The following is a 27,937-nucleotide window of genomic DNA, read 5'->3' on the forward strand; positions in this document are numbered from 1 at the left end:
TGTCTCCTGTACAATGTCACGAACCTCCCTCCAGAGTTCATCAGGCACTCTATCAGATCTAGTCCCTTAAATCTATTTGTCACTTCCACTGTATAATCATAAGGGATTTGATTTAGGTCATATCTGAATGGTCTAGTGGTTTTCCCTACTTTCTTCAATTTAAGTCTGAATTTGGCAATAAGGAGTTCATGATCTGAGCCACAGTCAGCTCCTGGTCTCGTTTTTGCTAACTGTATAGAGCTTCTCCATCTTTGGCTGCAAAGAATATAATCAATCTGATTTCGGTGTTGACCATCTGGTGATGTCCATGTGTAGAGTCTTCTCTTGTGTTGTTCGAAGAGGGTGTTTGCTATGACCAGTGCGTTCTCTTGGCAAAACTCTATTAGCCTTTGCCCTGCTTCATTCCGTGCTCCAAGGCCAAATTTGCCTGTTACTCCAGGTGTTTCTTGACTTCCTACTTTTGCATTCCAGTCCCCTAGAATGAAAAGGACATCTTTTTTGGGTGTTAGTTCTAAAAGGTCTTGTAGGTCTTCATAGAACCGTTCAACTTCAGCTTCTTCAGCGTTACTGGTTGGGCATAGGCTTGGATTACTGTAATATTGAATGGTTTGCCTTGGAAACGAACAGAAATCATTCTATCGTTTTTAAGATTGCATCCAAGTACTGCATTTTAGCCAAATAAAATAAACATTTCAACCAGATGTTTCACATTACCTCTGAACAAAAGGATATTAGCTGAAAATACTAATGCTGCCAACAAATGCTGACAAGATATTTTATGACAATTTTTCTTCCAACACTTTTGAAAGGAAGAATCAGTTTCACATTTTTTGACGCCTCAGGCCTCAAATTCTCTGAAGTTGTTTTAGATGTAATAACAGGAACTGATGGGAAAAAAAATCTTATTATATGTCATCCATGAATCATACTTTTTTTTCCCAAGGAATCTCTTGAGGAATAACTGTCATAATTCTAGAATTTAAAAAAATCATAATAAAAAACTACTCTTTTTGAGAAAAAGTCACTACTAAAAATAGGCAACATTTCTGCTTATTAATTAAACTAATAAAATGGTATATTTATCCTCTGTTTCTAGGATGGACCTGCCACAAAGCAACAATTTTGGTCCACTGTTAAGACCTCATATAACTCTTTTAGGTAATTCCATTTAGTAGCATGGCTCAACTAACTTTTGTAAAATGATAAATCTCAGTATCAATTGAAAGATGGAATTCTCTTTGAGTTATAGGCTGATTAACATAAGATCACTTAAGAGGAATTTCAAATTCATTAAGTCCAAAACTTACCCCACTTCCTCTCAAACATTCCCTTTTCCTCTCCTCTTTAGATTAACAGCAACACAATCTACTTAGATGCCCAAGCCAGAAACCTGAGTCAATCTTTCCACTTTACCTTAAATATTCAATAAATCACCAAGTATTCTTGATTCTATTTCCTTAAATAATATTTTTGAATATGAGTTCTTTTTCTTCAACCTCATGACCATGCTTTAGTTCAAGTCTCAATCACTGCCTATATTCCTGCAATCTGGTTTCCTTCCTTATAAATGGAACCTCTTCTTCTCCACTGAAATAAGATCTGTCATTCATCAAAATAAAATCATCACCGTGACTATGCCACTTTCTTTCTTAAAATCACATAAAGGCACTCTACAGTTTTCAGTTTATTAACATGGCATAAAGTTTCATTGCCAGTCCTACATCTCAACAGTCTTTATTTTATACCCTATGATCTGGTGTCATATTATCTACTATTTATGATTTCACAAATGCCTCTGCTTCTGTATAAAATTTCAATTTGTTCAGTATACCTCTTGGAAAGATTTTGCTGATTATCTTTTTTGAATAAGTGTCCTACCTATATATTCCATAGAAAATTTTCTTCACCTTTATCATTTAACACATACTGCAATTATAAGAGCATCTTTAAGCATCACAAAAAATTAATTTCAACAAGTTCAGTTTTATTAATTCCCACTTTATCTTTTGAAAGATGAGGGATGTGGATTAGACTTTAGGTTCTTCCCAGCTAAACTATTTTATGAATTTATATCAAGTTGGAAAGAGTCTCTTGACATGCCTTTTCTCCCCTTTCTGCTAGAATATAACGATGGTATTAATTCCTGATGTTGCCCATACAAAACACCTGAGATACTGAATGTAGCAATATAACATAAAGATTAATGAATTTGACTTATTTAAAAATAATGTAACCAATTAAAGAACTGTTTACTAACAGCTTGAATTTATTGAAATTGATTTATAAAAGCGTGATCAAATCAAAGTTAATTTGTTAAGATCTTTACATGTCATTGTTAACAGTTTAACTCGGTCTTGCTTATCCTTTTTTTTTTTTTTCTGATCATGTGATTGTTTATTTTTTTTTTCATATTTTATTTTATTTTTTTTTTATGTAGTTAATTTATTTTTTATTGGAGGCAAATTATTTTACAATATTATATTGGTTGGTTTTGCCATACATTGATATGAATTTGCCCCGGGTTTACATAAGTTCCCCCTCCTGAACCCCCCTCCCACCTCCCTCCTCCCTTTATCCTCCCTCTGGGTCATCCCCGCATTGACTACTGTTATCCAGTTGTTAGGTTTTATTCATGGAAAAGATAGTAAGTTCAGTTCTCATTAGATTTTAAACTGCTTTTAGAGAAGGGCCACACATTATGCTAGAATACTAACAATCCACAGAATTTAGTAAAATGTAAAGACTGAAAAATGTGCTATGCTGTAATATTCAAAGAGTAAGGTCAACTTTTTAGTTATTGTACTGTTAATTTTAAATTGAAATTGGCCTACTGTGTTACCAAAGGAGCCAGAAAAATTTATTAGAAGACTAATATTATTCATATTTCGTGAGAGACTATAGGAAAAAGAAATTAAAGTGATAAAGAAATACTTTATGCACAATACACAGTGCTTTCTTAAGTAAATTTTCAATGAGTTTTACAAGAAAGGGTTCCTTTTTTGATTTTCCTACCATGTATTGATGATGGTAGATGAAATCTGATGATGATTATCTGATATGTATATTTTAATTCAAACACAATAACTGGGAGTTAAATGATATTCCAACACAAGTAAAGATTCAATAGTATAAAGAAAAGACAATTTGTAAAGATTCAATAGTATAAAGAAAAGACAATTTGTTGCCCACCTTCCCTCCAAGATACTAAATTTTTGTAGAGGTGGAAAACGGCATACTATACCTTGATTTCTTCTATTTCATCTGGTACTATCTTGTATGCTGATATCGTCCCACCCAACCTGAAATTAGGAGAAAAAAATATTCTCAAAACCAGCAACAATGTATTAAAAAATACGGACTATTTTTGCCATTAGCAGTTGAGTGCCACCAGTAATTGCCCAATACCCACCCCAATAACTATGGAGGAGAAAAACAATCATTTTGTGCTCAGGTTTTCCATATAGTAGTTTAAAAAGACAGATAATAAACGACTACTGAAGGAGGAAACATAAGTTAGATTTTTAACAATAATTAAGCTTCTCTTATTGATGGTTTTTATGATGCTCAAACTGCCACTTTGATTAATGGATTCTGTCACAACTAAGATGTATCAAGAACAGTATCTGACATTTCTGTTTTCATGGCATCATGAAACACAGCTAGGTTTAAAATACTTATCAATTCAACATACCATCAGTATTCTACAGCACCGCACTCAGGTAGACTGATTCTAAAATTCATGTTATTTCCCTTACAACATGCTGCTTTCCTGACTCAAGGAAGGACAATGCTAGAAGTAGCAGTAGAGTAATTTATTCCAGTCAATATGTGAAAGTATTACATTGGCAGTAACTGGTAGTTATAGCAAAAATACTACAGTTGGTAGTACACTGAGTATTTACTATATGCCAAATATTCGATTGTCAGGTTTTACATGGTTTTTTTCTCTCATTTAAGTCTAATAAATTATAATAAAGATTATGAAAAAATGAGACAAGCAATTTTTGAAAGTCTCACAACTAGAAATGGCAGACTTGGCTTAAGATCTGTTCTGTTCTGTTCTGTTCAGTCGCTCAGTCGTGTCCGACTTTTTGCGACCACGTGGACTGTAGCCTACCAGGCTTCTCCGTCCATGGGATTCTCCAGGCAAGAATACTGGAGTGGGTTACCATTTCCTTCTCCAGGGGATCTTCCCGACCCAGGGATCGAACCCGGGTCTCCCGCATTGGAGGCAGACTCTTTAACCTCTGAGCCACCAGATAAGCAGTCTTATCTTCCAAAAATTGATAAGCAGATTCTTAAATTCATATGGCAATTTAAGGGACACAGAATACTCAATCTTTAAAAGATGAAAGTTGGAGGATTTATATTTTCTGATATCAAGTTACTAAGGAGCTACAATAATCAAGACAATGGGGAGCTGGCATAAGAATAGACATACAAAGCAACAGAGTACAACTGAAAGTCTGGAAACAAATATCACATTTATGGTCAACTAGCTTTTGTTTTCCTTTTATTTTATTGTAATTTACTTTTTGCTTATTAAATTTTATTTTATTGTAAATATTGTAATTTGACATTTTAACCATTTTTAAGTGTACAATTAAATGATAAATGATGGGCAACCATCAGTACTATGTATTTCTAAAACTTACCCATTACATAAACAGAACTCTATTAAAAATAAACAGAAACTCTATAATCATTAAGGATTAACTTCTCATTTTCCCCTACCCCCATTTCCTGGTAACTACTAACCAACTTTGTCTTTACGAACTTGACTACTCTAGGAAACTCACAAAGAGAAATCATACAATATTTGTCCTTTTGTGTCTGGAAAAGGTCACTCTGCCTAGTTTTCAAGCTTTATCCACACTGTAGCACCACCCTTTTTTTATGACCGTATAATTTCCATTGTATGCATATACCATATTTATTTTTCCATTCATCTGTTAATGGAAACTTCAGTTCAGTTCAGTCGCTCAGTCGTGTCCGACTCTTTGTGACCCCATGAATCACAGTACGCCAGGCCTCCCTGTCCATCACCAAATCCCAGAGTTCACTCAAACTCATGTCCACAGAGTCGGTGATGCCATCCAGCCATCTCCTTCTCTGTCGTCCCCTTCTCCTCCCGCCCCCAATCCTTCCCAGCATCAGACTCTTTTCCAGTGAGTCAGCTCCTCGATTGTTTCAATTTTTTGGCTACTGTAAACAATACTGCAATAAACATTAGCATACAATATCTGAATCTCTATTTCCAGTTCTTTTGGATATTTACCTAGGAGGTAGAACTGCTCAATCATATAGTAATTCCAAGTTTAGCATTTGAAAGACCACCAAACAGTTTTCTCAAGTGGCTGTACAGATTTTATTAATACATTACCACCAAGAATGCATGAGGGTTCCAATTTATCCACATCTTCATCAATACTTGTTATTCTATTTAATGGCTACCCGAACGGGTATAAAGTATCTTTTCACATTATTATTGGCCACTTGTGTCTCTTATCTAAAGAAATAACGATTCAAGTGCTCTGACAATTTTTAAATTGGGTTTTCTTTTTGCTGGTGAGCTGTAGTTTTTTTATATATATTCTGGATATTAAACCCTTATCTAAGATATTATTTCCAGATATTTTCTCTCATTCTGTAGGTTGTCTTTTACTTTCTTGATAATCGACTTTGATGCACAAAAACTTTTAATTTTGGTGAAGTCCAGTTTATGTACTTTTTTCTTTCATTGCTCACCTGGTGTAATGCATAATAATTATTGCCAAATCCAAAGTCTTATTTGGATTATTGCCAAATCCAAAGGTTTATTACTACATTTTCTTGAAAGTGTTTTATTATTTTAGTGCTTCTTATTTAGGGTATGGATCCATTTTGAGTTAGTGTTTGTATAAGGCACAAGATAGGATTTTAAGTTCATTCTTCCCCATATGGAAATCCAATCATTTAACACCATTTCTTTCCCAAAGCTGTTCTCACAGCTTTGACTCAGCACCCTTGTCTAAAGTCAGTTTTCCATGGACACAGGTTTATTTCTGGATCCTTAATTTTATACCATTGGTCTATAGGTCTATTTTTATTTTTAGATGTTATTTTAAATGGAGCAGCTTTTAATTTGCTCTTCAGATTGTTCATTGCTGATGTGTAGAAACAAATGATGTTCCTGTGTTGATCTTGTACTCTGCAACTTTGATGAACTTGTTTATTGATTCCAGTAACTTTCTTTTAGATTCTCTAGGATTTTCTATACACAGGATCATGATATCTGTGAATAGAGATAGATTTACTTCTCACTCAACCGTCTGGATCCCTTTTATGTCCTGCCTTTGTCTAAACACCCTGGTTAGAACTTCCAGTGCAATGTTCAGTATCAGCGGTGAAGCTTTCCATTTTTCACAACTGAATATGAGGTCAGTTGTGGGATTTTCACAAATGCTTTTTATCAGGTTAAGTAGGTCCCCTTCTATTTCTAGTTTTCTGAGTGCTTTTACCATGGAGAGATGCTGGATTTTTGTTAAATGTTTTCTCTGTGCCAAATGAAATGATCATGTGGTTTTTTGCCTTTCAATCTTTCTATTAATGTGGTATATTACAGTAATTAATTTTATGTTGAACTACTGTTGAATTCCTGGGGGTAATGTGACTTGGTCACCATGTATAATCCTTTTAATACATTGTTGGATTTATTGCCTTAATATTTCCTTGAGTCCTCAAAAAGGATTATACATGGTGACCAAATCAGATTAACCCAGGAATTCAAGGGTAGTACAACATAAGAAAATGTCGAACTTTCTTTGGGATTGGAATGAAAACTGACCTTTCCCTGTCTGTGGCCACTGATGAGTTTTTCAAATTTACTGGCATATTGAATGCAACACTTTAACAGCATCATCTTTTAGGATTTGAAATATCTCAGCTGGAATTCTATCACCTCCATTTAGTTTTGTTTGTAGTAATGCTTCCTAAGGTCCACCTGACTTCACACTCAAAGATGTCTGGCTCAAGGTGAGTGATCACACCATCGTGGTTATCTAAATTAAAATTCATTAGGAATAGAAATATTTAAAGGTAATCAAAGTTTCTCAGAAATAGTTTTATTTTTCTCCCCAAGTCATATCTTCCTCTTCTACAGTTCTCCCCAATTTTTGTTATGATAAATGCTAACTGACCCAGTAGTGCATGTCAGAAGTGTGAAAATCTTTTAAATGTCTATCTTTCGCAACCCCTACATAACATTTCCTGGTGGCTCAGACTGTAAAGTGTCTGCCTACAATGCAGAAGACCTGGGTTCAATCCCTGGGTTGGGAAGATCTCCTGGAGGAGGAAATGGCAACCCACTCCAGTATTCTTGCCTGGAAAATCCCATGGAGAGAGGATCCTAGCAGGCTACAGTCCATGGGGTCGCAAAGAGTTGGACATGACTAAGCGACCTCACATTCACATAATTTAATGACAGTCATATTTTTTATTTGCCATAATTATCTGTAAAATATTCATTCCTCCATTTTCACTTTATTACTTTAAGATTTTATTATTTCTAACCATGGTTTTAGGAGTATCCTCATCATAGCTGTACAAATCTTATCTTTCCATGATGTAATTTTTGCCATGTCACATCCTAATTAATGGGCAATACCTTAAGACGTGTGACGAAAATTTCTTTTATAAACTTGACTCTTTAAGTCTATTTATTGTTTCATTTCCTGTCACCCCTTCATAGTACATGTTTGCTACAGTCATGCCCAATTGTCAGTAGTTTCAAAAATGCATTAGGCAATCCTTTGCTTTATGTCTCTCAATTACCTGTATCTTGAATACTCTTCTCCATCGCCAAAACTTCAAATCACCTTTCAGGAATCAAATACCACTTTAAGAACACTTATACAAACTCTGGAAGCAGAAACAGGCACCTCCTCTACTATGAATAATGCCTTACTCATATTTGCATTATAGCTTTTGTTCTATTATTGTAATTATCTGCTTAGAGATCTATATTCTCCACTAGATAATGAAGGTACAGATTATATTTAAATTACTTTCTATACTTGGCAAATAGTGAGTACTTATGAAGAAGCACAAGCTGGAATCAAGATTGCTGGGAGAAATATCAATAACTTCAGATATGTAGATGACACCACCCTTATGGCAGAAAGTGAAGAGGAACTAAAAAGCCTTTTGATGAAAGTGAAAGAGGAGAGTGAAAAACTTGGCTTAAAGCTTAACATTCAGAAAACTAAGATCATGGCATTTGGTTCCATCACTTCCTGGGAAATAGATGGGGAAACAGTGGAAGCAGTGTCAGACTTGGGCTCCAAAATCACTGCAGATGGTGATTGCAGCCATGAAATTAAAAGACGCTTACTCCTTGGAAAGAAAGTTATGACCATCCTTGATAGCATATTAAAAAGCAGAGACATTACTTTGCCAACAAAGGTCCATCTAGTCAAGGCCATGTTTTTTCCTGTGGTCATGTATGGATGTGAGAGTTGGACTGTGAAGAAAGCTGATCTCCGAAGAATTGATGCTTTTGAACTGTGGTGCTGGAGAAGACTCTTGAGAGTCCCTTGGACTGCAAGGAGATCCAACTAGTCCATTCTAAAGCAGATCAGTCCTGGGTGTTCATTGGAAGGACTGATGCTAAAGCTGAAACTGCAATACTTTGGCCACCTCATGTGATGAGTTGACTCACTGGAAAAGACTCTGATGCTGGGAGGGATTGGGGGCAGGAGGAGAAGGGGACGAAAGAAAATGAGATGGCTGGATGGCATCACCGACTCGATGGACATGAGTTTGAGTGAACTCCGGGATTGGTGATGGACAGGGAGGCCTGGCATGCTGTGATTCATGGGGTCACAAAAAGTCAGACACGACTGAGCAACTGAACTGAACTGATAGTTTGAAAAATCAGCACACATTTGGTGAATGAATGAATTAGTTCAGGGGAGTCAGACATATGAAATTTCACCAAGATCCTCAGCAAAAATCTTTTTTCAAAGCAGTATCTCCAGACTTCTGGATCAACATGGTGAAGTAGGAAGATACGGAAATCAACATCCTGCATGAACACATCAAAAATACATCTATATTACTCTAGGAGGTGGGTCAAAAAAGATCTTGGTTTATGGAAAAGAGTGTTCTGCCTATGTTTTCCTCTTGGAGTTTTAAGGTATCCAGCCTTATATTTAGGTCTTTAATCTATTGTGAGCTTATTTTTGTGTGTGGTGTTAGGGAGTTTTCCAATTTCATTCTTTTATATGAAGCTGTCCAGTTTTCCAAGCACTATTTATTAAAGAAGCTGTCTTTTCTCCCCTGTACGTTCTTTGCTTCTTTTGTGATGAATCAATAGATCATAAGTGTGGGGGGTTATTTCTGGGCTTGCTATCCTGTTCCATTGATCTATAAGTTAGTTTTTATGCCAAAACCATATGGTTTTGATTACTGCAGTTTTGTAGTGTAGACTGAAGTCAAGCATCTAATTCTTTCCACTCTATTTTGCTTTGGCTATTCAGAGTCTTCTGAGTTTCCATACAAACTGTAAAATATTTTTGTTTTAGATCTGTGAACAAAGCCATTGGTAATGTGATAGGGATTGCATTAAATCTGTAGATTGCTTCTAGTAAAGTCGTTTTCACAAGATTGATTCTCCCAATTCAAGAAAATGGTATATTTCTCCCATCTGTGCCATCTTGATCTTAAAGTTTTCATCAGTATCTTATAGCTTTCTGAGTACAGGTCTTTTGTCTCCTCAGGAAGGTTTATTCCTAGGTATTTCCTTCTTTTTCATGTGACAGTAAAGCATATTGTTTCCTTAATTTCTCTTTTACCTTCTATACTGTTGATGAGAATGTAAACTGGCACAAACACTACGGAGAACAGTATGGAGGTTCCTTAAAAAATAAAGAGAGAGCAACCATATGATGCAGCAATCCCACTCCTGGGCATATACCTTGAGAAAATCATAATTTTAAAAGGTACATGCACCTCAATGTTCATTGCAAACTATTTTAAATAGTCAGGACATGGAAGCAACCTAAATGTCCATCGACAGAAAAATAAAGATGTGTTTCATATACAATGGAATATTATATTATTCAGCCATAAAAAAGAATGAAATAGTGCCATTTGCAGCAACATGGCTAGAGCCAGAGACTGCCATACTGAGTTAAGTATGACAGAAAGAAAATATCATATGATACCACTTATATATGGAATCTAAAATATGCACAAATAAACGTATCCACAAAATAGAAATACAGTCACAGATGTATAAAACAATCTTACTGGGGTAAAATGGCTAGGGGGAAGGATTAACTGGTAGATTTGGATGGACATATACCTAATACTATATATATGAAACAGATACCTAATAAGGATCTACTGTATAGTACAGGGACTTCCACTCAATACTCTTTTAATAGCCTATATGGGAACAGAATCTGAAAGAGTGGATTTGTTGTTCAGTTGCTCAGTCATGTTCGACTCTTTGCGATGTCATGGACTGCTTCCCTGTCCTTCACCATCTCCCAGAGCTTGCTGAAACTCATGTCCATTGAGTCGGTGATACCATCCGACCATCTTGTCCTCTGTTGTCCCCTTCTCCGCTTGCCTTTGGTCTTTTCCAGCATCAGGTCTTTTCTAATGAGTCAGCTCTTTGCATCAGGTGGCCAAAGATGTAACCACCTGATGCCAAAGAGAGAGTGGAGATACATATATGTGTGTGTGTGTGTGTGTATATACATCCGTTCCGTTCTGTCGCTCAGTCGTGTCCGACTCTATGCGACCCCGTGGACTGTAGCCTACTAGGCTTCTCCGTCCATGGGATTCTCCAGGCAAGAATACTGGAGTGGGTTACCGTTTCCTTCTCCAGGGGATCTTCCCGTGTATATACATATATATATATAAAACTGATTCACTTTGCTGTACAACAGAAAGTTACATTGTAAATCAACTACTGTTGTTTAGTCGCTAAGTCATGTCGGACTCTTTTTTGACCTCATGGACTGAGGCCCGTCAGGTTCCTCTGGCCATGGGATTTCCCAGATAAGAATATTGGAGTGGGTTGCCATTTCCTTCCTCAGGGGAGCTTCCTCATCAGAGTTTGAACCTGCGTTTCCTGTACTGCAAGCAGATTCTTTACTGTATACTCCAATTTAAAAAAAAAAAATTCTACATAAGGAACAATCTTCACTAAAAAATAATGAAAACTGGTATAAAGACTCCTATACAACCAAGGCTATAAGACAGATCCATAAGAAATCAGGTAGCAGGAGAAGTGATCAGATCAGGCCTTGTGTCCCTGGGAGGGAACTTGGAGGAAAGGGAAATTACAGGGGTGGAGATTTTTCCTGAAGAGGAAGTGGTTCCAGCCACATATTGCATGTCCAAGCCCTGGGATCTGACACAGGTAACTCCTTGGCAACTTGAGCTCTGCTGGGACTAACAGGAAGGCTGTAGTCAGCATGGACTTCACTCACCAGCACTGGCTGGTTCACTGCTCCCAGAGCAGATCAGAGAGGGATAATTAGGACTGCACAAGTGGCTACCCAGTTGCCCACCATAGCCCCAGTGTGTACTCCAGCTTGAGCTGAGCCAATGCTTCAGCTTCGCTTACTTTTATGTCACAGTCACACACTGGATTGAGGGTTGTGGCAACTGGAAAGAGCTCAGGTGTGGATGCAGAGTTTATTCAGACCTGGGCAAGTGTCTGAGCATAGCGTGGTGGGTAGTATTTACTGAGAAAGCATATGAGAAGAAACCTTGATCTCTGACAGTGGCCAGACGATCACAGTCTGCATCCTGATATACATTAAGAGGCTACAGGAGCTCTGCCTGTCCTGTGGCATGGCCCTACAACAGTTCAGGGTTACTGGAGACTGGGAAGGAGCATGAGGCTATGGGGGAAAAGAATAGGCCAAAATGATTTAAAAATAAACGAGGTACCTTTATAAAAGATGCTCAGTTTGATCCCTAAAAGCCTTTGATTAGAAACTCCCCTCTTTAATATCTATGAATAATAGCCAAGCTCACTAGGGTTAAGTGGATAATTTTTAATCTCATCATTCTTCTCCATTATTTTGGTAAATGAGAAGAGTTTCTGTTCCAACATCATCAAGGAAGGAAAAAGAACTAGAATTTACTGAGAATTTATAATGGACATTATACTAGGAATTTTTACATATACTGTCTCAGTACAGTCTCTATGTATGGTTCAGGAAGGTTAATTTGCTTAAGGATATAATCCCATGGACAGAGGAGCCTGGCGGGCTGTACTCCATGGGGTCACAAAGAGTCGGGCATGACTGAGCAACTAACACTACAGACAGCTAAAAAGGAGAAAAGTGTCATTTACCTACATCTATCTCATTTCAGTGCCCAGACCTTTTCCCCCAGATGGTGCTAGTGGTTAAAAAAAAAAAAAAAATTGCCAATGCAGGAGATTTAAGAGACGTGGGATTGATCCCTGTGTCAGGAAGACCACTTGAAGGAGGGCATGGCAACTCACTCCAGTATTCTTGCCTGAAGAATCCCCATGGATAGAGGAGCCTGGTGGACTACAGTCCATAGTGTTACAAAGAACTGAACACAGCTGAAGCGATTTAGCACACATACTTGTTTGTGTCAGATAATATGTATCTTAGAATTAAGTTTTCATATATAAATGTTATTCTAAAGACAGCAGTCATGTATGGATGTTAGAGTTGGACCATAAAGAAAGCTAAGTGCTTAATAATTGATGCCTTTGAACTGTGGTGTTAGAGAAGACTCTTGAGAGTCCCTCGAACTGCAAGGAGATCCAACAAGTCCATCCTAAAGGAAATCAGTCCTGAATATTCACTGGAAGGACTGATGCTGAAGCTGAAACTCCAACACTTTGGCCACCTGATACAAAGGACCGACTCATTGGAAAAGACCCTTATGCTGGGAAAGATTGAAGGTGGGAGGAGAAGGGGACGACAGAAGGTGAGACGGTTGGATGGCATCACTGACAGGATGGACATGAGTCTGAGTAGGCTCCGAAAGTTGGTGATGGAAAGGGAAGCCTGGCGTGCTGCAGTCCATGGGATCACAAAGAGTTGGACACAACTGAGCAACTGAACTAAAACTGAAAGACAAAGAATGTTCTTCAGACTCCAGTTCATGTAAACATTAGAAAATTAAATTATCATTAAGAATATTAACTTAAATATATTCTTAAATTGAAACAACTCATACAGATGATCACTGGAATACAACAAGTTTTGTTATAATGACTTACAAATTAAAAGATAAATAAATTTAGAAAGAACTTAGAAAATCTTTTAAGATCTTTAACAACTTGACTTGACCATTAGTACTTAGTACACTGTGTTCAAGCCTTTATTTATAAGAATGCCGTTGCCCTTATTTGCAGTTTTAATCTGTTTTATAATCTTGTATTTAATAAACACTAGTGAAATTTCATCACATGCATTTCACATAATACAGTTACAGTAAACACGAAGAACTCATAGATTATATGATAATTTGCCTAGGACTAACATAAATTAATCTCTTGCTGATATGCAAAGTGTATAATCCATAATTAAATGAGACTGGAGAGTAGAATTTAAATTATCTAAAACAGAAACATCTGTGAGTCTCTAAAGCCTTATTTACAAAGATTCTTTTGATAATGCTACTAAAATCTGTTAATCTATTTGCTAAAATAACATGCCTAACACTTTTGTTCATTAGTTCAATACATACTTATCGAGTATATAGTATATGCTAGGCATGTTCCATGTATGAGAGAGAAGACAGTGAACAAAACAAATCTGGTACTTATACTTATGGATCTTAACGTCTATCAGGGATACAGGTATAAATAAACAAATAAATAAGAAGATTTCAATTCAATAAAATCTGTGAGGAAAACAGAAAAACCAGGATGATGTGTTAGCATATACATGATTGAGTGGTACCAGTTAAGCTCCGAGAAAGTCATAACTTAAACTAAGGTCTGATATTAATTCTGAATTATTGGATATATTCAAAGTACTAAAGCTATTCTAAAAATGAGCAAAAACTTATAATTCAAAAATTTCTTTAATGCCAATCTTATCAACACTGAATTTAAATAAGTGAGATTGTATATTTCTATATCACTTGGTCCAGGCTGAAAGCAACCTGACTTTATCTCTCCTGCCTCCTTTCCTTCTTTGCCTTTCCTTTATCTTTCTTTCCTACTCCAATGTTACCCCAGTTTCAGATAAAGATCAACTGTACGGTTACCCTAGGCATGACCTGGGCTTCCAAGGAGCATTAGTTGTAAAGAACCTGCTTGCCAATGTAGAAGACATAAGAGACACAGTTTTGACCCCCCAGTCAGGAAGATCCCCTGGAGAGGGCATGGCAACCCATTCCAGTATTCTTGCCTGGAGAATCCCATGGACAGAGAAGCCTGGCAGGTTATAGTCCACTGGGTCGCAAAGAATCAGACATGACTGAAGCAACTTAGCATGCACATAGGCATTACCTAAGCACCTCCAGAAGGAAATACCAATAACAAGGTGATTCATATTAGAAATCCTCAAATACTGAGGAACTGTAGGTACAAGGTACTATAGAAGGTGGATAATTTTAAGCTAGCAGATGGCTTATATATGAAGACTCTTAGTCTTCAGTACAGGTAAACAAACTTACTCTGATGGTGAAGGAACAGGAGAAAGATCTCCAGGTAAAAAGCAGAAGTCAAACTTTGATGAGTTTGAAAAAGTGGAAAAGAGTACTGAAAGGGACTTCACTGAGCTGTAGGAGGAACTGAAAAAATGTAGCCAAGGTCTGGACCATAAAGAAGGCTGAGCGTCAAACAACTGATGCTTTTGAATTATGGTGCTGAAAAAGACTCTTGAGAGTCACTTGGACTGTAAGGTGACCAAACCAGTCAATCCTAAAGGAAATCAACCTTGAATATTCACTGCAAGGACTGATGCTGAAGCTGAAGCTTCAATACTTTGGCCACTTGATGAGAAGAGCCAACTCACTGAAAAGGACCCTGATGCTGGGAAAGATTGAGGGCAGGAGGAGGAGAGGGCAATAGAGGATGAGATGGTTGGATAACATCATGACTCAATGGATTCGAATTTGAGCAAACTCCGGGAGACAGTGGAGGACAGAGAGCCTAGCGTGTTGCATGCAGTCCATGGGGTTGCAGAGTCGGACACAACTTAACGACTGAACAGCAACAGATCATACTGGGAAGGTATACTAGGCAGAATAACACCCCTGTGAATATGTCAGGCTGTATGGCTGTCGTTGTTATTTAGTGACTAAGTCATGTCCGACTCTGTTTGACTACATGGACTGTAGCCCACCAGGATCCTCTGTCCGTGGAATTCTCCAGGCAAGAATACTAGAGTGGGTTGCCATTTCCTTCTCCAGGGGATCTTCCTGACCCAGGGACTGAACCTGATTCTCCTGCACTGGCAGGCGGATTCTTTACCACTGAGCCATCAGGGAAGCCGAGGCTATCTGGTAGAGTCAAATTAAACCTGTGGATGGAATAAAGCTAATCAGCTGACTTTAAAATAGGGAATTTATTCTGGATTATCTTGTTGATTCTCAATGTAAAATTACAAGGATACCTTAAAAGTAGAAGAGAGATGGTAATGTGAAGACTAGGATTCCTGATGTTGCTTGCTTTTAAACAGGAAGGGATGATGAGCCCTGGTAAGAAGGTGGCCACCAAAAGCTGGAAAAAGCAAGGAAAAGAATTCTCCCCTTCAGTCTCCAGAAAGGAATGCAGTCCTGCCCACATCTTGATCTCAGCCTAAGTGAGATGCTGTATTGTTGTTGTGCAGTCGAGATCCTGTATGGGATTTCTAAATTATAGAATTGTAAGATAACAAATGGGCTTCCCTGGTGGCTCAGAGGTTAAAGCATCTGCCTCCAATGCGGGAGACCCGGGTTCGATCCCTGTGTCGGGAAGATCCCCTGGAGAAGGAAATGGTAACCCACTCCAGTATTCTTGCCTGGAGAATGCCATGGACGGAGAAGCCTAGTAGGCTACAGTCCACGGGGTCGCAAAGAGTCGGACACGACTGAGCGACTGAATGGAATGGATGGAATGGAAGATAACAAATATGTGCTGTTTTAAGCCATTTATAATCATCTATTATGGTAGTCACAGAAAACAAACACATAATGTCTAAAATGGCACTGTATGAAATATGTATGCAAATATCAGAAGAAACAACTGCAAGAAACTGGTTGCTTCTGGAAACAGCAGGATAAAAGCAGGTAGTTGGTTTTCATTGTTGTTATAAGTTATTTCAGCATTGTTTGATTTTTTTTAAACATGTGAATGTATTACTTCAATGAAAAATAAGAATTAAGTTTTTTAAAAAAGAAAAACAATACAAACAAAAAACGTTGTATACATGGAGGAAAAATCCAATTTCTTTTTGAACATTTGCCAGGAATACGAGTGGAAGATTCAGTTAAGCTGAGCTGCAGCTGTTTTTTCACTGTTTTATTTTTCACATTAACCAGCAATTATCTTTCAAACTTTTCTGTTCTTCTTACCTCTAACATATCTGTTCTTCTTTCCCAAGTAACACTATAAAAAAACAACAGGACTACCAGGAAAAAAGGTCTGTCTACTAATCATGACTTTCATCAGTAAAATAGTTTATTTCACTTGCAAGTGAATTGCAGAGAGGTTAATAGAATTCGTAGTACTGTATTAACCCACATTATTGACTGGAAACTTGTAGATGGAAGAACATGTAGCTGGACAATACCCCAACTTCAGGTCCATGAAATGAGCTCTAAACTCTGGTCATAACTTGAATGAGGAGACTAATAGTACAAAGACAGTCTGATTTTTAGAGAAAGAGCAGAGTAAAAGCAAAATGCTCCTAGTGAAAACTTGGAAAAATACCATTCCAAGAAAAGATGATCTCCTTCCTCTACAGACTTTTAATATTCACTAGTAATCCCAATTCATTTGTCATGTAATCTCATATATATCATTTTTGTTAATGTTTCCAGTATGTGTGTTATTTTTACAATGCATTATAAATTACTTAGTAGGAACAATCCTAATTTTTTAAAAAAGGTACTACATTCAGTATTTAGCATTCTTGTATGCTAATTTTATACATAAATTGAATAAATAATATGGAGGTATTTTGCATTGAGAAAGATGAACAATTAAGGATGGAACTTGTTCATTTTCTTTTTTTATTTCTGTGTTTTCCCTGCTCCCTGCTAAAGTGGTTCATCCAGGCATACTGCCAAAGCTAATTCAACTTTCTGACAACTTACCTCAGACATTATAAGCTACTGAAGTTATAAATTTATAGCACTGAAGAAGCATATCTCTATAGCGTTTTTTATATCCCAGCATCATGCATTTGTAAAATTCAGTAAAATGCTAAAAGAAAAAAAAATACCAAAGGTACTTTCAACAAGATTATAATTTTAATTGCCTTATCTACATTCTTATTCTCTGTTGAAAAAAAAAAATCTGCCAAAACCACTAGAATGGCTCTCAACTGGCAGTGATTTTGCTCCCTGGGACACTTGGAAATGTCTAGATACGTTTTCATTAGTTATAGATTAGATGGCAGTACAGGCATCCAGCAGGGAGAGACCAGAGGTGTTGCTTAACATCCTACCATGCACAAGAGAGCCTCCCATGACAATTAGCTAGCCCAAAATGACAATAAAGCTGAGACTGAGAAACTTTGCACTAGAGGAATAGAGAAGTCAAATAGAAAATGACAAAACATTTTCTTAGAAGTATCTACAACGTATTTATCATGGATTCTGATACAGATGAAGGTCTATTAGTTACACCCCAGTCTGTCTTTCCAACATACTAATTTAAACAGTATCAAAGTTTCATTTATTAATAAAAAATAATGAGCACCTAAATACACAAAGCCACCATACTGTGTACTGAATAGAATACGAAAAAAAGTTTAGAACACAAAGTAGTTTAGAGGTAAAAATCTTAAATAGACTCTAGCAGTGTATTAAATAAATAACACACTGAATAACTTGTCCAAGTTAGGTTCATCTCTAGAGTAGGTTCAATGTAAATTAAAAAACATAAAACCATCTCAACAGATACTGGAAAAGTACTTGATAAAATTCTATATAGATTCCTGATTTAAATAAGCAAAATCTAAAGATTCAAATCAAGTAGGAAAAGAAGGAAATTTCCAAAAGGGATATATTAATATAATAAATCAAAAGTAACATTATACTAAATGGTGAGACGTCAGAAACATTCTCACTAAAAAGTCAGGAAAGCATACAATCTTCAGCTATAGTTAAATTCACACATAAGAGCTTAGTAGAATAAGTAAGAGTTGGAAGGTTAACAAGCAAAACTAAAATACCAATTGATGATCAACCAGAAATTACAGGAGAGAATAAAAGGACTACGATATTCACCACAGTAAATACATAAGAACATGCATACACATTCACACACACAAACACACTACTTACATATAAAGCCAATGAGAATTTGAAAAATCTGTTTTTTAACCAAAGAAAGCCAAGTGTATGTACACATGCACTTAACTGTAAGGGCAATCCTTTCAAATTCAGAGTCCTTCCAGACACCTAAAGGCAGATCCTCACAGTCAGAGGCTGGGTTGCAAACTTACAGCCTAGACTGAAGTCAATCTTTTAAGTTGATTTCTTTGGACATCTGTATGTATGGCTGTTTGTGTGAATGCCTTTTATCATGAATGAACTCTCTAGGCTAACAAAGTTCCTAACTCTCTCTCCCTATTTTCTTATATCTGGAACTCAAAATGTTTATAATACTTCTCCGGAAACTGAAGACATTTGAGTTTGCAGGTCTAGATTTTACTCTATGTCAACTTGAGTGTAGAATTTCTGAGGACATTAAAACTATATATTGTCTTTCTATCTTCTGTAGAACCTAATTCCTAGAAAATGAATGCTCAATAATTATTTGTTGGTTTACTGATTTTGAATGATTTGGGGAAGATTTGTGTTAGAACAGTTCTGTATATAACGTCAGAAATAACTATACAGTTTACACATTTCGAGCATTAAAACATTTGCTTCTAAATTCTTTTTGATTGCCTTTTAGAAATGTTTGCAATCAGGTAAAACATTTTCGGGTGACTCAGTGGTAAAGAATCCCTCTGCCAATGCAGGAGGCCCTGGTTCAAACACTGGGTCAGGAAGCTCCCCCCTGGAGAAGGAAATGGCAACTCACTAAAGTATTCTTGTTTGAGAAATCCCATGGACAGAGCAGCCTGGTGGGGTACAGTCCATGGGGTCACAAAGAGTCAGATATGACTGAGCAAGTAACACCACCACACTGAAATCTAGGCATTTGGTTATAGGCTTACAGTCATAATCTAATGGTATGGGAAAGGAATAGTGTTGCTAGAAATCACTATGATAGGCATTAGTAAACATGCATGATCTTGATTAAAATTAGGCAATTTTCAACACATTATAGCAAATGAACTTGCTATAACAATGGAAATCAGGAAGTGTTATAGGAAGTTTCCCAGTGAAAATATAGAAGTTAAGAAATATCTTCCTTCCTGGCAGCCTACAAAATTCTATTTTCTTTTCCACAAATAGTGTTAGAACAACTGAATATCCATATGCAAGTCAATGAAATTTGATTTAAACTTCACACGTTATAAAAAAATTAAATGCAAAATTATAAAGTTTTACAAGAAAATACAGGAAAAAAATCTTAGTGACTGAGTTTGGCAAAGAATTCATCAAAATTGAGAATTTTTGCTCTATGGAACACACACTGTTAAGAAAATGAAAAGACAAGGTACAGATTGAGAAAACATGTTGGCAACTCACAAATCCAACAAAGCGCTTATATATATCTTTATATAAGCTTTATATAAAGCTTTATATACACATTTATATCTATAAATAAGCTTTATATATATATATCTTTATATAAGAATACAGGGCTTTCCTGGTAGCTCAGATGGTAAAGCGTCTGCCTACAATGCGGGAGACCCGGGTTCGATCCTTGAGTCAGAAAAACCCCCTGGAGAAGGAAATGGCAACCCACTCCAGTATTCTTGCCTGGAGAATCCCATGGACCGAGGAGCCTTGTAGGCTACAGTCCATATGGTCGCAAAGAGTCAGATACGACTAAACGACTTCACTATAAGAATATATAAAGAACTCTCAATATTCAACAGGAAGAAAGCAAACAACTCAATCAAAAATAAGTAAAAGATTTGAATAAAAACTTGACCAAAGTTGATATACACATGGCAAATAAGTATAGGAAAAAATGTTCAAAATCATTAGCCAATATGAGAGGGAAAATGAAAACCATTAAGAGATACCACTACATACCTCTCAGAATGGCTAAACTAAAAGATACTGATAAGCAAATGTCAGATACAGAGCAATTAGAACTCTCATGTATCGTTGGTGGGAATGTAAGGTGGTAGCAGCTTCGGAAAACAATTTCACAATTTCTTAAAAGTTAAACATGATACATGTTTTATAGAAAAACTTATACATGAATGTTTACAGCTATTCAATTTACAATCTTTCAAAACTAGGGATATTAAAACAGGAGTTTCAGATTTTCATTGAAAACCCTAAAACTAAAAGATCTGGCACCTTAGGACAAGACAACACTAGCTGATAATGAATAGCAACTTGTCTATGTACAGGGCATGCCACAGGTCTGCCCACTTCCCACACACATACAGAGTGAATGCATATGCACTGACATCTGGCCCACTTCACTCTTGTGTATTACTTGCCTAGTCTTTTGTGGCAAAATCGAATGTCAAATATGTGTGTTCCTCTTACCATACCATCAAATATATTGCTGCAGAGTGGTTGCCCAGCCAGAGACTACATTTTCCAGTTCCTTGGATCCAGATATGACCACATGACAAGTTTTCAATAACTGAATGTGAGCAGAGTGATCATTTTTGACTTCTAGGCTGGAAAGAGTAGAATTTTCTCTCCTTTACTATATGGAAGCAACAATCTCCAAGGTCTTAAAGGAAGATGAAGCCATAAGATGAAGAAGTAAAATAAAGATACTTACTGGTACTTCTGTGTTGTGTGTTTTTTTATATTAAGCTTCACCCTCACAATAAGAAAGGTCGGTTGATGGAAAATGCTCTTAAGGATGAAGGGTGAAATTTGTGCTTACCAACTTCAAAAAGTTGCTTTAGAAGATCAAATTACATAACATATGAAAGTATTTCTTAGCTTATGACTGTCATACAAATGTTAATAGTGTTTTTATCCCTACCAAATAATCATGTATAATCATTTATAATTGACAAGAATATTGTTTCTCTTTGTTTCAGGTCCTAAATCAGGAACCACAAACTTAGGTGCTTATAAGAGTGTATTAGAGAGGCTCTGTGCAATAGAACTTTCTGTGAAGATGGAAATAGTCTGTACAGTAATCTGTACAGTCGAATACTATAGCCACTAATTATATGTGACTGTTGAGTACTTGATATGAATGTATAGGACTGAGAAACCAAAATGTTTTATATTAATATATTTAAATAACCACATGTAGCTAATGGCTATCCTATCTGGACAACACAGAGCTAGAGTAACACTGCTGCTGCTGCTGCTAAGTCACTTCAGTCGTGTCCGACTCTGTGTGACCCCATAGACGGAAGCCCACCAGCCTCCCCGGTCCCTGGGATTCTCCAGGCAAGAACACTGGAGTGGGTTGCCATTTCCTTCTTCAATGTGTGAAAGTGAAAAGCCAAAGTGAAGTCGCTCAGTCGTGTCCGACCCTTAGTGACCCCACGGACTGCAGCCTACCAGGATCCTCCATCCATGGGATTTTCTAGGCTAGAGTACTGGAGTGGCTACAAATCAACCCCAAATTTCAATGATTTAATTTTTATTTATTTTTCATGTAACAGTCCAGTGGCAATATTTCTCTATCTTTGGAGCAGGTCTTACTTCTTCAGGGAAAAAAAAGCTTTACTTGAGACTTTTTATGGGTAAATAAATGGGTGTTGACTTCCCAGAGAAAGACTAAACTCTGATCTCTAGAAATTAAAAGAAAAAATGTATTAGGTTTTAAAATTCTCACTTTGGAGTTCTAATGATTTTCTAAATGTTGGCTTATGTTCAAAATCTCACTCAAAAAAGGTACAACCCTTTTCTTGTTCTCTCTTCACTCATTGTCATGGTTAATGAATTGCTGGTTATAATCATGCACATAAACATTGTTCAAGCATTTATAATTATAGCATTTGAATACTTAGACTCATCAGGGATGCTGCAGTAGAATGAAATCAATCTTTTCTCCTACGGAGAACCTTGCATGAGGTTAGAGTGACAAAGATGGGAAGTACCTAAAAGGAGAACTCCAGGATTTCTATGAAAAGGTATATGTATCACTGACACACTGTAACAGACAAGTTACACAGCCTTCCAAATTAGTGATTTTCTTGAAATTTTGAGTATTTGCCCTTTTCACTTTCTATGAAACAATTATCATTTCTTCTCATCCTCCAGTGGAGAACTTAAAAGTGACCAACAAATGGTAATCTGGAATGCAGTATAAGAATCTGAAGATATTCTCCTTTACTTTTTACTTTTCCTAGTACTTGAATGTTTCCTAGGGAAAAAAGTTTTCTTTCTCATGTACATTCAATAATTCCATCCTCTAAATGTGGCCTATTTGGTTTTCCTTCAGTACTTCATGGTTTTAAAAAAATAAAAACACTGCACAGTAAGACTGGGATTCAGTGACATGAGGCAGTAAGAATTTGGTGACTTCCAAGAGAGATACAATATATAGACTCATTAAGAAAAAGGTGAGAAACAGCCACATGGAATATGATGCATTAAAAAAAAAATGCCATCCTAGGCCATTAAGAGAATTTATAGAGCTAACTTTCCTCTCAAAAATTAAGCATATTCCCTCTTCTATATTTTACTATAGTGTCAAATTTTTTGCTAACTCAGTAACATTTCTTTCTAAGTGTTTTTGTACAAACTACACGTTTGGAAATGGAGGCAACCATAATCATCCATATACAATTCCTGAAGTTGTTTCACCTTCCTGACTCCTTAAATGTTAGCAGTAAAACCAAGGTCTAGTAAAAGTCTTACTTGTCTTTCATTCTACCCTTTCAACACATCTGTAAACTGCTAATCCCAGTAAATCACTTCCTGCTTTTTTCCTGGTTGAATTTTGACTGATACAATGAACTACTCAAAAGCTACAAAAACTGACACAAAGCTTAATTTCTCCAAGGTAATAAAGGGAAAGAAATAGGCAATAAAAGGGAAAACCACACTGAGTGAAAAAAAAAGGAAAGTTTAATGTAGAAAACAACAAAGAAAAAATACATTTCTACAGTTTAAACCATATGATTTCTCTGAAGTTATGAAGATTCTTCAAAAACTATCTTAAAAGCATGGTGTTTAAGTATCTGACCAAAACATTTATGTAAGATAACAGATATACTTTTATAATGGCAATTGATTTCCCCCATTAAGCTAAAGTCTCATATTGTCACTATTCATGAAACAAAAATATGTGAGTAAATCACTAAATAAATTTACTTTCTAATGTCTGGTCTCTTCATTTACTGTTTTAAGGAAGAATAATGGTAACCATCTGTTACAATTTCAAAAATAAACCTGCAGCAGCTCCGCCATGACCAGCTATTCTAATTGGAAAGGAAAAATGGATGTTGTCAACTGAGAGCATTCCTGTAATATAAAGTTTCTCCTTTAAACTATTTTTGCTATTAGAAATCTTTTCATTTCCTTATAATAGGTTAAAAAATAAAAATTCAAAATTTATCTGCTTTTAGATCAGATTTAGTTACACATTTTCTTTGTTAAAACTAAGACTCAGCTAAATAAACTTCTACTTCAAATGCTCATATATATTCATTTCTAATGTTGGCAAATATGGCAGAGTAAAAAGACCCTGAGCTCACCTCCTCTAATAGGCACAGCAAAATTACAACTAAAATCAACAACCATTGGTTTAAAAGACCAGAACCTACTAGAAAAGATTAACAAAGATATAAAGAAGGAACCACAAGGAGACATGGAGTAGGGGCAGAGTCACAATATAGTTAATTCCCGTAACACAGTGAGTGACCTGCAAACAGAAGAACAATTACAAATGCAAAGATTCTCCCAAAGGAGTAAAGGGGTCCAAGTCCCATGTTGGGCTTTCCAGGCCACGGGTCTTGTACCAGGAAGAAGAGGCCCCCAAAGCATTTGGCATTGAAGGCCAGTAGGGATTATTTTCAAAAGTCCCAAAAGGTTGGGGTGAATAGAGACTTCACTCTTAAGGGCACACTCAAAATCTAATAAGCTCTGGGATCCAGGGCAGAAGCACTAATTTGGAAGGAGCCCAGTTCAGATCTACTTATTTATTTTGAAGAGTCTCCTTGAGAGATAAGAGGCAACTGTAGCCCACCCCAGGGACCCAGACACTGGTAGCAACCATTATTGGTAGCTGATTCCACCATGTAGACACTATTGCTAGCAAGAACCATTTTGAAATCCTCCCTCTAGCAGGATCCAGATGTGCTCTGGCTCAATAAGTTGTAGGAGTCATCACTAAGACACCTCAGGCCAAGCAATGAATAGGCAATGACACAGCCGTGTCCCAGCAGACAGGCTGCCTTAAGGCCCTCTGAGCCTTCAGTTTCCCCTGGACACAGTCCTACCCACCAGACAGCCCAGAGCCTATTCCCAAAACAAGTGCACAAACACTAGGATCAGGACCCACAGTGCCCTCCAATAAAACTCCAGGACCTAGTTTCATCTACCAAATACAGGCAAACCCAACTCCAGTAACACATAAGAAGGATGGCACATCATGATAAAGTGGGATTTACCCCAAAGAAGCAAAGAAGGTTCAGTTCCACAAATCAATGTGACGCATGGTATCAACAGTTGAAGGGAAAAGATGATCAGCTCAGTAGATGCAAAAAAAGGCATTCAGTAAAATTCAACATACATTTATAATAAAAAACTCGAGAAAGTGGACATAGAGGGGACATACCCCAACATAATAAAGGCCATATATGACAAACCCACAGCTAATATCATAGTCAATGGTGAAAAGCTGAAAGCATTTCCTCTAAGATGAGGTAAAAGGATGACCACTGTTGCCACTTTCAATAAACACAGTATGGAAGTCTTAGCCACAACAATCAGACAAATGAAAGAAATGAAATTCAAACAGGAAAGAAAAAAGTCAAACTGTCACTGTTTGCAGATGGCACGATACTCTACTGAGAAAATCTTAAAAGATGCCACCAAAAACCACTAGAGGTCATCAATTAATTTAGTAAAGTTGCAGGATGTAAAATCAACATACAAAAATCTGTTGCATTTCTATAAACTAACAGAAATTAAGGAAACCATCCTATTTAAAATTGCATCAAAAAGAATAAAATGCCTAGGAATAATCCTACCTAAGGAGGTAAAGGACCTGCACTTGGAAAACTCTAAGAAACTGGTAAAAGAAATGGAAGATGACATAAACATACAGAAAGATACACTCTTTAATACAAAGATTAGAAGAGTAAATAATAAAAACTTACTTTAGCAATATTCAGGGTTATATGTCAGATACAAAGTGATGGTTTTTGAGTCCATGAGTTTTATAATCTTGATAAAGACACAAAACATATGTAATTATGTATAGTAAACATACAGAAAGAAACACTCTTTAATACAAAGATTAGAAGAGTAAATAATAAAAACTTACTTTAGCAATATTTGGGGTTATATGTCAGATACAAAGTGATGGTTTTGATTCCATGAGTTTTATAATCTTGATAAAGACACAAAACATATGTAATTATGTATATTATATATAATGGATATATATGTATTCTAAGATATCATATATGTATATATTATATATTTGCATATTTATTATATAATGCATACAGTGCTACTATATTTTATTTTATATTAACATATTTTATATATTTCCCACACATGAGAAAAAATTCACATATATGACAAAATATGAGCAAAACTACTTTAAATCTAAAATATGTGAATGAAGGAATTACACAGCATACTACCTGCACACAGCAAAATTTCTTAAAAGGCTTTTTTTCCCAGTCTCTCAGGAAGAGTGTCATATCTCATTTAACTGTAATCTCTCTCCTTCTTTCTCCCTAGAATTTCCTCAAAACTCACCTCTAACTAATGTTTCTTTCCCCTCTCAATTTCTTCTTCTCCAGTTATGTCTTTAGTATGGAAAAAACTTTTAAAAGAGGAGCATGCAAAATGATCTAGTTAGTGAAAGATTAAAGACAAAGAAGTAAGATAGTGAAATATTCCCAATCAAATGAGATAAGGGACTGTACAAAGATAGTGGAAGCCAAAATAAATAGAAAAAAAAAATGATATCTAAAAACAGAAATGCAAAAATTTTCAATAAAATTCTTGCAAACGGAATTCACCTGTACAATAAAAGGATCATGTTATAATTTAGTGAGATGTACTCCTAGGATGCAAGCATGGTTCAACATACCCAAATCAATTAATATTATCCATTACATTTAACAGAATAAAAAGATAAAAATCAAAGATCATCTCAATAGATACAGAAAAAGTATTTACAAAGTTTAACATGTTTTCATGATAAAAACACTCAACAAATTAGATTTAGAAGGAATATATCTAAACATAATAAAGCCCATATGTGAAAGTAGACAGCTAATGTCATACTCAGTAGTCAAAAGCTGAGAGCTTTTTCTCTAAGATCAGGAACAAGACAGGATACCTACTCTCACCACTTCTATTAAATATAGTAGTGGAAATCCTAACCACAGTAATTAGGCAAGAAAAAGAAATAAAAGACATCCAAATTAGAAAGGAAATATGACACTATGTGTGTACATAACATAAAGTTACACATGAAAAACTCTAAAGAATACACACACACACACACGTTAGAAATAATTAATGAGTTCAGTCAAGTTGCAGCAAACAAAATCAACAAATAAAATTCAGCTGCATTTCTAACCACTAACAATGAACTATCTGAAAAGGAAATTAAGAAAACAATTCCATGTACAATAGTATAAAAAAAGAACAAAATATCTAGAAATTAATTTACAAAAAGGTAACTAACTTATACAGTAAAAAACACAAAGTCTTGCTAAAAGAAATTTCAAAAGACACAAGTAAATGAAAAGAAATTATGTGATCATGGATGGGAAAACTTAACATTGTTAAAATGTCCATCTTACCCAAAGCAATGTACAGATTAAATACAATTCCTATCATGGCATCTGGTCCCATCACTTCATGGCAAATAGATGGGGAAACAGTGGAAACAGTGACTGACTTTGAGAGTTGGACTATAAAGAAAGCTGAGCACCGAAGAATTTATGTTTTTGAACTGTGGTGTTGGAGAAGACTCTTGAGAGTCCCTTGGACTGCAATGAGATCCAACTAGTCCATCCTAAAGGAGATCAGTCCTGAATACTCACTGGAAGGACTGATGCTAAAGCTGAAACTCCAATACTTTGGCCACCTGATGCAAAGAACTGACTCATTTGAAAGACCTTGATTCTGGGAAAGATTGAGGGCAGGAGGAGAAGGGGACAATAGAGGATGAGATGGTTGGGTGGCATCACCGACTCGATGGACATGGGTTTGGGTAGACTCTGGCAGTTGGTGATGGACAGGGAGGCCTGGCATGCTGCAGTTCATGGGAACACAACTGAGCAACTAAACTGAACTGAACCAAAATCCAAATGGCATTTTTTACATGAAAAGAAAAACAATGCTAAAATTCATATGGAACCACAAAATCCACAAGTAACCAAAGCAATCTCAGGAAAGAAGAAGAAAGCTGGCAATATCACACTTCCTGGTTTCAAAATATATTACAGGGCTAAAGCTGTATGACACTGGCATTAAAACAGAC

The 27,937-nt window shown here is 36.3% G+C and overlaps 1 protein-coding gene across 5 annotated transcripts in view; it reads right to left on the minus strand.

The window, feature by feature from the left end:
• GPHN (gephyrin) overlaps nucleotides 1–27,937 on the minus strand; it is a 546,447-nt gene that overhangs the window by 328,024 nt on the left and 190,486 nt on the right. For all 5 annotated transcript variants that reach the window (XM_088839525.1, XM_055436130.2, XM_055436132.2 and 2 more), the window contains exon 3: nucleotides 3,242–3,299. In XM_088839525.1, coding sequence (XP_088695651.1) covers nucleotides 3,242–3,299 — 58 coding nt within the window. The remainder of the gene's footprint in view (nucleotides 1–3,241; nucleotides 3,300–27,937) is intronic.

The sequence above is a fragment of the Moschus berezovskii genome, chromosome 9, assembly GCF_049115385.1.
Source record: "Moschus berezovskii isolate FMDL1 chromosome 9, NW_MosBer_1.0, whole genome shotgun sequence".
NCBI classification, from domain to species: domain Eukaryota; kingdom Metazoa; phylum Chordata; class Mammalia; order Artiodactyla; family Moschidae; genus Moschus; species Moschus berezovskii.